This window comes from Chenopodium quinoa, unplaced genomic scaffold (assembly GCF_001683475.1).
Source record: "Chenopodium quinoa cultivar QQ74 unplaced genomic scaffold, ASM168347v1, whole genome shotgun sequence".
NCBI lineage: Eukaryota > Viridiplantae > Streptophyta > Magnoliopsida > Caryophyllales > Amaranthaceae > Chenopodium > Chenopodium quinoa.
Window position 1 is genome coordinate 2,701,369 of NW_018743074.1, and position 10,245 is coordinate 2,711,613.

At 35.2% G+C, this 10,245-nt stretch overlaps 1 protein-coding gene and 1 long non-coding RNA gene across 2 annotated transcripts; both read left to right on the forward strand.

Moving 5' to 3' along the window:
* Positions 1-419: 419 nt before the first annotated feature.
* LOC110731751 lies at positions 420-3,455 on the forward strand. Its single transcript, XR_002513349.1, has 3 exons — positions 420-574; positions 746-947; positions 3,107-3,455. It is a non-coding gene; the product is annotated as an uncharacterized LOC110731751 (long non-coding RNA).
* A 3,334-nt stretch (positions 3,456-6,789) lies between these two features.
* On the forward strand, positions 6,790-10,240 carry LOC110731508 (NAD-dependent malic enzyme 59 kDa isoform, mitochondrial-like; the record flags this gene model as incomplete). The annotated part of the gene is made up of 7 exons (XM_021911357.1): positions 6,790-6,905; positions 7,037-7,191; positions 8,089-8,185; positions 9,309-9,427; positions 9,500-9,667; positions 9,949-10,077; positions 10,190-10,240. Coding segments are annotated over exons 2-7 (699 nt in total), but the record flags the coding sequence as incomplete, so codon positions are not given.
* Between the last annotated feature and the right edge of the window lie 5 nt (positions 10,241-10,245).

Genomic DNA, 10,245 nt, shown 5'->3' on the forward strand with positions numbered 1-10,245 from the left:
ACCCAGTTTCAGTCATCCTCCACCACTCAAAGCTCTCTTTCAGCCACCACCACCCTCCTCCACTACCACCTCCCATCCCCACCGACATCCATCACCACCGCTTCACCATCCACACCGCCCCTCCAACACCTCCTGACACCACGACCACCATTTCCATCCACCACCATCTCTTCACATCCACCACCACCACCACCGCCACCACTATCAACCACCACCTCCCATCCCCACCGGCATCCACCACCACCACTTCACCATCCACACCGGCCTCCAACACTTCTCGACACTACCACCACCACTTCACCATCCACACCGGCCAGGTGTCTAGTTTGGTAAATAGTTTATGTGTTAAGCTCAATTTGGTAAAAAATCCAATATTTTTTGTGTTAAAAGGTGAAAATGTTCCATATAAAAGTCAAAATTTCCAATTCATTAAAAAAAAAAAAATCAAAAAAGAAAAACAAAATCTACTATAGAGACTCAAATATTAGAGCTCCATCTTCAACTTGGTGAGCGCAGTGAACAAACACAACTGAACTCATTCATCAATTTCTGGGTTTTTTCTCTCAGCCTTCAGGTATTCTTGTTTTCTCTCTCTTTCAATCGCAATCACTTCTTTCTTCCCCAAATTTCTTATATTCCGAATTTTCAATCTATGCTTTCCAATTTAGGGTTCCTGATTTCAACATTCCAATCAATCTAGGGTTTTGATTCGGTCTTTAAATTGATCCGTTATATTTTGTTACAGGTATTTTGCAGATTAATTTAGGAGAGAGAAAATGGGAGGAGACGGTGGTCATGTCGATGGAGGAGACTTTAGGTCTAAGGTGTGGAGTTTTTCAGGTGGGCCCAATTGCCGTCCCAAGCATTGGCGTCGTAATACCGTCTTCGCTCTCGCCGGCATTTTTCTCGTTTGTGTTCCCATTGCCATGAAATCTGCTCAGCTTGAGGTCTTTTTTCTCTCTTTTGCCCAAATGATTTTCTTGCAATTAGAGTGATTGATCTTCAAAATGTTGTCAATTGTATTAACTTTTAATGTATGGAATGCTAATTGTGTTCCGAATTTGCAATTAATTTGACTGTTCTATGATAAAGTAGAGTTAGGGAGTCGAAATAAATTAGTTCTGTTACTGTTGTTTTTGATGGGTTTGTTGGTGTTCAATGATGTTGTGGTGATAGCCAATTATAAATGGGAGGAATAGGGTGGGGGTGGGGTGAGCTGGAGGGGAACCAGGTGCGATGAGGAAGGAGTCCTCCGCCTCAATTTTTATGTAAGCAACTACTTTCAAAGATGTGATGGTAAATACTTCGGTTGAATATACTTCGATTAAATTGAGTTTCTTTTCCCCTGAGATTGATTGACTGACATGTATTATCTTTGTGGGAGAACTTGGGGAAGGGGGGAAAAAGAGAGGGGGTTGTCTCCTGAGATTGATTGACTGACATGTATTATCTTTGTGGGAGAACTTGGGGAATTTTTTTTTTTTTTTTTTTTTTGGGGGGGGGGGTGGGAAGAGGTGGGGAGTATGCTGGCCTGCTGGACATCATGTATGAATTGAAAGGCTTAAAATAGGTAGATGGACTTATGCCATGCTTATGATGTTGCGAACTTAACTGTCTCAAAATGAAATGTAGATGCCTTGACGGGATACAATTGTAGATACTTGATGAGGGATTTTTTTTTTTTTTTTTTTTTTTTGTGGGGGGGGGGTGTTATGCTTGGTATTGCGTATAGTTGAAGGGCTCAAATTTGGTGGATGGACTTATGCCATGCTTATGTTGTGGATGACTTCAACACTAAACTGTACCACAATGGATCTAGATGCCTTGACGGGATAGAATGGTTTTGTATATTTTATGGGGGGATATGCAGGGCATTTTATATGTAATGAAGGGCTTATATTAGGTGGATGGACTTATGCCATGCTTATGATGTTGAGGACTTAACTGTCTCAAACTGAAATGTAGATGCCTTGGCGGGTTAGAATGGTTTCGTATACATGATGAGAGCAAATTAACTTGATACAATGTGGCCAATTTTATTAGTTATTATCAATGCCAATGCAGCATTCTAGTATGACAATTATAGGTTTAAAAGTAGTAGTTGCTGCTATAAAAAATTAGTGGAGTATCGGGGGGCCTTTGGTTTGAGAGATTGTAAAATGTGAAGGAGGCGTGTTGCCAGGCAGTTCTCTCCCAAACAAGAAAAGGAAAAGTTCAAAAGAATATGATATGGACCATATTGTGCTGTCTATCACAATATTTCTTTGTTAATGATTTGGAAGAGGCAGTTTATAAAAGGTACTCAACAATAATCTTTAGCTTGTTGAAAGCTGGTAATCTATTCCCGTTAAATCTTTAAGGGTAGTTTGTTGAAAACTGGTAATCTATTCCCGTTAAATTTTTAAGGGATGTGTCTTTGCGAACCTTTTGCAAAATTGCAACCATCAACTTGATCTATGTCCTGGCTATTTTTTATCAGAATTTTTCAGACAAAAATAATAAGTAAGATTATGCCGACATTGTTTGTCCTAGATTCCTAGCTGTTGTAATATATCTTGACCAAATTGGTACATTATGTTGGAGTTAATTTCTTCTAGACACCCTTTAAAAAAAAATTAATTATTTGGCTTTGGACAAGACATTTTTTCAAGTGGAGGGTGGGGGGTGGTTAGATTTAACACAATGGATGGACGCTGGGATTTAGATTCAGAAACAGCAATTCCCACTTAACCAAGAGGTGAAGTGGGAGTCGAACCCCAACTTCAAGATTTGTCCTCTTGCTTAGTTTTGACCCTTTGGCCGCTTTTTTAGGCTTTTTTTTTTATATACGGAGTAAAGTTTAAGTGCAGCTCTTTGTGAGTGAATAATGGGACTTATCAATTATCATACAGTTACAAAAATGAATATTAGGGACTCATCTCATGTCTTTAAATGAGTGCATAGTTTTTTGTTTATTTCGGTCACAGTCCCCTTAAATTAATAATGGCAGTTTTTACATTTGATAGCCCTTTTATTTGTTCAGAAAGAGCTGTGTAAAATATTCTTATATATGTCACCTTCATATACCATACACTTGTAGAAATGCTTATGATTATATTTTCTGCAGCAACGACCTCATCAGCCTGTCCGCTCCATTCCATCACAGATGTGGTGCAAGAACTTTGGGAACAAAGATTATTAGAGCTGCTTCAATATGTCAATTCTGTACCGCAAAGTGTTTTAATTCTTAAATCATGGACAAGTTTCTCTATAATATTTTGCTCTTCAGCTGAGTAGCTCTGTATGCTCACCTTTGAGGTAATCTCAATAAAATTGAAATTGAGTGGATAAGCATTGTTTTGTAGTTTACATGAGATGGAAACTCCTTTCTCTATTCTGCCAGTTTTTAACAATGTTTGGAATGATTCTCGAGCTGTATAATTGAAGTTTCATATTATCTCTATCAATTTAGTTCATTCTATGGGATAATTTACTTAGGATAAGTACGTGCAGAAGTACAAGCGCAATACTACAATAGTACATGTGAGGAAGGCAATAGGATCAGGAAATTACTTTGTTGAATAGAGTGATTAACTGCTACTATCTTGGCCTGTAACCTAATCTTCCCCCTCTTTTCGGTCTTCTATTATACTAGTTTCTGGCTGTCTGCTGATGATGCACATTGTCATTGATTTGGGCATAGCTGGCTGGATATGTGATCCCTCTGGGCCCTGGCTAAGTCATTTTAAAAGCATTTTGGAGATATAATTAGATAAAATAGGGTTAGGTTTGGACACTAAACATTAGGTATAACTTTGGTACTAGATTTTGCTCCTATACAATAGACAAATTACTTTGACTTGAGCTTTATTCAGATTTCAATGCTTATTGTTTATCAGTCACTCCAGAAATTTCAGGCTTGTTAGACCATGTTTCCTCTTTTTTTTTTTTTTTTTTTTTTTTTTTTTTTTTTTTTTTTTCCCTTTTCTCTTTAACTGCATTTCGCTACTTCCCTCCTGAAATGATTCTCATGAAGGCATGGCCTCTCAGTCGCACACTTGCATAGGTTTAGACGGTTTTAGATTATTTCCATTCTTCACATAACTCTTATGGTAGGATCTGATTCTAGAACATCTAACGTCCTGTCATTTAGACGAGATGATGGAATAAGTGCGTCATTTCAAAACTTGTTCATGCTTTTCTTCTAAAGCATCTAATTCCGCCTGTGGAGACTGGAGGATAGGGAAGGCAGAAAGGTACGAGGGATTTGAGACCAACAGTGACCATGTTTTGTTTTCTGACATTTAAACCAACAGAACTAAACATTTATTCAAATTCGCTCTATCCTGTATTCCTGTGTATAGATTAGCAGCTGCATGACAACATTATTATATATGGAAAGTGGACAAGTCGCAACATTCCCTATAACGAAGAGGTTTAATTGGAGTCATCACCTTTTATTCTGAGCATATTCTCAAGGGGGAAATCTGAAAAAAGGAGAGATGGAGAATGGACTCTGTAAAAGATTTGCTTTTGAAGGTTGAGCTTGTGGTTCAATAGTCTACCCACAATGCTCAAAATAGTATGGGATTTATTCCTTAACTGTTAAGGTAATGTAAAAGTACAATCAGGAAACCTTTCTCTGGTAAAACGTAAATTTGTTCTCAGTTGTGACGAGAACAAATAATGAATATCAAATAAATGGTCAATATGTTGCATGTTGCACTTCTCTTGAAGTTGTGATTTTTACAGAGTTTCACTTCTAGAGGGTGAGCAGAATTGTTTGGTTTAACATAAGTTGGAATTTTCGTGGGAAGTTTTACGTACCCAAGGGATTAGTTACACAAATTATTCCATTTAGTGACGGTAGAAGTTCAACTCATAGTTCAACTCATGATGATCATGTTAACCAAACTAATACATCAAATCTTTTATGGGTACTTCCTAGGAAGTGGTAATTCTCATGTATTTCGATGCCAACAAAACCACTCATATTAAGAATTTGATTGTACGATTAACTTTATAATACGTAGATACTTTGATCAAGAACATGTATCTCAAAAAGATTAAAAGCTCTACTGAATTACTCGTAGGGCCTTTTATAATAATCATCTTCCGTGATTGATACCCAATTATGCATATACACCAACATTACTTCCCCCTTTTTTTATGCTAAAATATCAGCATCACTTATTTTGCCAATGGCGTGCAATGGTCGCCGCGTAAAGAATACTGGCACAGTGGCACTGGCTTGATAAAAGTCATGTAAGGGGTTGAAAATTGGAAAACACAACCTTAACCCCAAATCAGGCAAGAGACAATTTATGCTTTGGTTCTGTTGGTTTCTATTTATATTATTTTGATTTATTCTGCTTGCCAAAAGAATTGCTCCATCAATTTGATTATATTGGAACAAATTTTGATTAAGTTTTCTATGGAAGAAAAGTTGCCCACAGGAAGCTATATTCTCATTAACTTTTTCCACCTTTTAATCACTTGGTTGTATAGCGATATTTACCTACTACTAAGTATACTCAAGTCTCGAGAGGGAGGGATAGCTCAAGTGGTTAGAGCTTCCCTCCTGATTTCAGATGATCCCGGGATCAATTCTCACCCCCGACCTAATAGGCATGTAGTTATTTATAATATTATTATGTAGAAATTGTAAATGTTACCGTAGAAAAAAAGTTATAGTCGAAATATTTTTTTGTCCACTCTTCTCAAAGATTTATTTTTTTCCTTCTATTTTTTTTTTTTTTTTTTTTTTTTTTTTTTTTTTTTTGAAATAAAAAGCTAACATTTTAATTACGTATACTTATCTACTAAACATCATAATATGGATCCTTCTGGTTCTACCTTAGAGTAAAGTGAACATTACAAATTAACGCCATTCTAACATTAAAGATATACAACAACTTTTCTGTGTGGCTGACCACATTGCGTGACAGAGGTTACTTGTAGGGTTTAGTTATTTAGGGGTTACTTGTAGGGGTTACTTACTCAGTCAGTTAGCGCGTTTTTTGTGTGAGACATAAAAGATGTAACCAGCCACATATAAAAATTTGTGAAAGACATAAAAGATGCTCGTTCAACTAATGATAACAGATACATTTATATACCCTAAATTGTGAAACTTTTTATAATTAATTGCTGCATAAAGACGTCCACTAAAAAAATGCCCTTTTATATATGCTATTTTTATTACTCCCTTAGTATGTGTTTAGTGTCTATATTATCTTTGTATTTGTTTCTATGGAAACTACTTCCTCAATTCCTCCATTTTCCTAATATTACAACATTGGGTAGGGGAAAGACATACGAAGTATATAAAAGAGGAAAGAGATAGAGATTTTTTTTTTAGAAATCTGAAAGAGATATAGTTAAATAAAAGATAAGAGACAATGATGACTCTAATGAGGATAGATAGAGAGAAATCATGTGCATAAAAAAAAACATTGCGATATTTTCAAAACTTTCTAAATAATACAGAGTAATTATTGTAATATCAGGAAAACAAAGGAAATAATCTATTATAAAATACTCAATAATTATTACTCTTTCCATATCATATAATGGTAAAATCTCCATTTCACTATTTACTTTAAATAAAAAAAAATAAAAAATTTCCACAATTAGTAAAGATGATCCCCAAGTAAAACCTGTCCAATAAACATCTAGTTCCAGGAACCTATCACAATTCTCATATTCTACCCGTTTTTCAAACGGGCAGCCCCATTACCGAATACCGACTATCCAAAATCTCTGCCCGTACATTCCGGGCAGCTCAGACTCATTCACTCCTCTGAAACAAAGAACAAAGTCACCAATACTGAGCTCACTATATAAATGCACTTACGACAGAAATTTATTGACACATTCTCACTTTTTCTCTCTCCTCTGATTTTCTTCTTCTTCTTCTTTACTGGGTAAACTTATGTTCTTCGTCACTTTTAATTTTAATTCATAAATTTAAACTTTATTTTGTGTTTAATTTTGTGATTGATTGATTATATTTTTTGATGACTAAAAATGTGATTGATTTGATGTCGTTTTTCAGTAGTGAATAATTTTTGGAAAATGTGGAGAGTTACTCGATCTGCGGCGGCGAATCTCCGCCGTACGCGGCGGTTTTCCGTGGCTGCTACGATTCCTGGTCCATGTATGGTGCATAAGCGTGGTGCTGATATTCTTCATGATCCTTGGTTTAATAAGGTTGATTTTTTAGGCATTTTAATTTTTTGTTGATTTTGTGAAAATCTGATTGAATTCAGGATATTTGATGAGTTGATTGTGTCAATTTTAAGACATTGTGATTGATTTTTGATTGATTTTAATCAGATATGCAAGTCAAAGTTTCAAAATGTTTTTTGACTTGGTAATATGATATTAATCATATTTGTGTGATTTTACATAATGTTAACTTAAGTCAAATTGGAGATTGTTATGTGAATTTACTGGATTTAAGGAATGGAGTGATTAATTGAATATATGCTTGAAGTTGTAGTTTTATTGCTTCTGGCAGTGGAAGTTTGTTTAGATGTTATTAATGCTAAATGAGGAAATAATTGGGAGATATGTGATGATAAGGGCAGGGCACCCTGTGTTGTGTTTATGGAAGTCTCGCCTTGATTTGGACACGCGTTGGGACTCGAATTGTGTATCGATTGTTTCTTGTCACATCTATAAAGCTTTTGAGATGCAAGGAAAATCTTGTAAACTAACAGCAATCTGTAATTCATCCTTATGATGTAAAAATTTGATTTAACATGTATTACTTGTGAGTTGCTGTAAACTGGTACCAATTTTTTGTATAATAGTGCAAGAGAAGGACTTATGTGTCTGAGCAATGCACTTAGACATGATTTTCAATGGCAACTATGTCAAGTGATTAGCCTTTTGGCTTAGATCACTATTATAGATTTATACCTTAATGACACACTATGTCTAAGTTCATTTAATTTGCCTTCATCATCTATCTTGCCATGAAAAAACTTTTTTTTGTTTTTAAAACTTATATTGATCCTAGTACTTGATTACTTGTTTTGCTACAAGCATACAAGAGAAACTTTAAATTTAGTTGTTTGCATTTTTCAAATATTTTTTGAGCAGGATACTGCATTCCCTTTGACAGAAAGAGATCGACTAGGGCTTCGTGGTCTCCTGCCACCTCGTATTATTTCATTTGAACAACAGTATGCCCGTTTCAGTAAGTCCCATTCCCTTTTAACTATGCCTACTATATCTTGAGTTTTTATTTATTTATTTTTTTTTATTAATTTTTATTTTTTTTGATAGCTTTTTCGGTACAATCTCCATTTGTACTTCTAGAATATGGTTGAAAATTCCACAAGTGGTGTATTATATATTTTTTACTAATTTAGATAGAATTGAGACTTAATCAACCATTAATTGTCTAATGTACTTATCCCAGCTTTCTTACTATCTGTCTCTGTGTAATGACTAGTTGATGAAGAACAGCAGATGTAGCTATATTCCCTGGGGGTTTTGAGTATAACTTGGTATAACAAAAAAATATGGACTAAGAGGATTTTCATGACTGTTTTCAAGTTATTATCTACACAAATATCTTATTTTTTTGCCCATCCTTTTGACATTATTTGATTAAATATGAAAGTGAAATCTGCATGTGCTACGTATCATCAGCTCTACTGAATAACCTTGGACTACACTCTGCTAACAAATCTGCAAAGGCTCACCTTATAGTTGTATATGATGTGTTTACTAAAGTCTTTTCATTGGAAATGCATGGTAGTTGAGTCATAACTTTAGCTACACTATGCAATTTGACTTTAAGTAAGAAAGTATCTTGTGTTGGTATTTGCAGCTGGAAAGAAGAGTTCGATAACTTGCTTCTTAGTCAAATTATAAATGAGAAACAGTTTGGTTTGAAGTCTTTGCTAGTCAGAGAGGATGATATGCTATCAATGTAACATTGGTTCATTAGAGCAACTGAGTAATGAAATTTTTGTGAAAAGTTCAACTGCAATTTACATTCCCTATATCTCTTCAAGGGTTAGTCCCAATTAAGGCTTCATTCACCTGAAGACCCCTTATCAAGACTTATCTAGCCTTCTTTAGAACTAATCTAAACTTATATCTAGTTGTGAATGAACTTGGTAGCCCTAATGTGAAATAATCCTCTACTTTCATTAAGCTTATTCTTAGTGAACTTTCTTTTATTTAAGGTGAAAAGGTCTTAATTTGCACAAAGTATTATATTTGTTTTGTTTGACGAATCAAAGTCTTTGTCTTTGGTGATACATATTAAGTATGTTAATGTGTATATTCTGTTGATTTATGAATTACAGTGGATTCATATCGATCACTGGAGAAAAATACTCAGGGGCAGCCAGAGGCTTCTGTATCTTTGGCAAAATGGAGAATTTTGAACAGACTGCATGACAGGAATGAGACGTTATATTACAGAGTAAGTTTCATGATTTCTTACCACAGGTTTTGAATCAGTTATGACCTGAGACAGTTCGGTCATTGCATTCAGGTCCTTATTGATAATATCAAAGACTTCGCTCCCATCATATATACTCCAACTGTAGGGCTGGTGTGTCAAAATTATTCCGGTTTGTTCAGACGTCCTCGTGGAATGTATTTCAGCGCCAAGGACAAGGGAGAGATGATGTCCATGATCTATAATTGGCCTGCTCAACACGTATGTCCTTTAGTCAATTCATTGCACATCAGCTATTATCATTCTTTACTTTTTAAATTTTCCAAGTTGAAGTCTGGTATCTTGCTCAATTTTTTTTTAAAAATTTGTTTTCTAATTTTAATGTACAGCAGAATTAGAACATATCTAACACATTGAATGGTCTCTGATATATCTCAAACTACCTGAGCACGAAGTAAATGATTGCTTGGTGGATAGTAGAAGATAAGGTAATAGTGGTAATATCACTTTCCATGTCTTGCTAATTACTCATGCAATTGCAGGTTGATATGATAGTCGTCACAGATGGCAGCCGAATTCTCGGTTTAGGAGATCTTGGAGTTCAGGGAATTGGTATACCTATTGGGAAACTTGATGTATATGTTGCTGCTGCAGGAATGAACCCACAGAGGGTATGACTATGATACTTCTGTTCAATTATATCTTCTCCATATCCTGTTTTACACCTTATCTTGATATGTGTATAAGTCAATTTTAAACTTTTTAACTTTTCATTTTTAAAAGGTACTTCCAGTTATGCTCGATGTGGGTACTAACAACCAAAAGCTTCTGGAAGATCC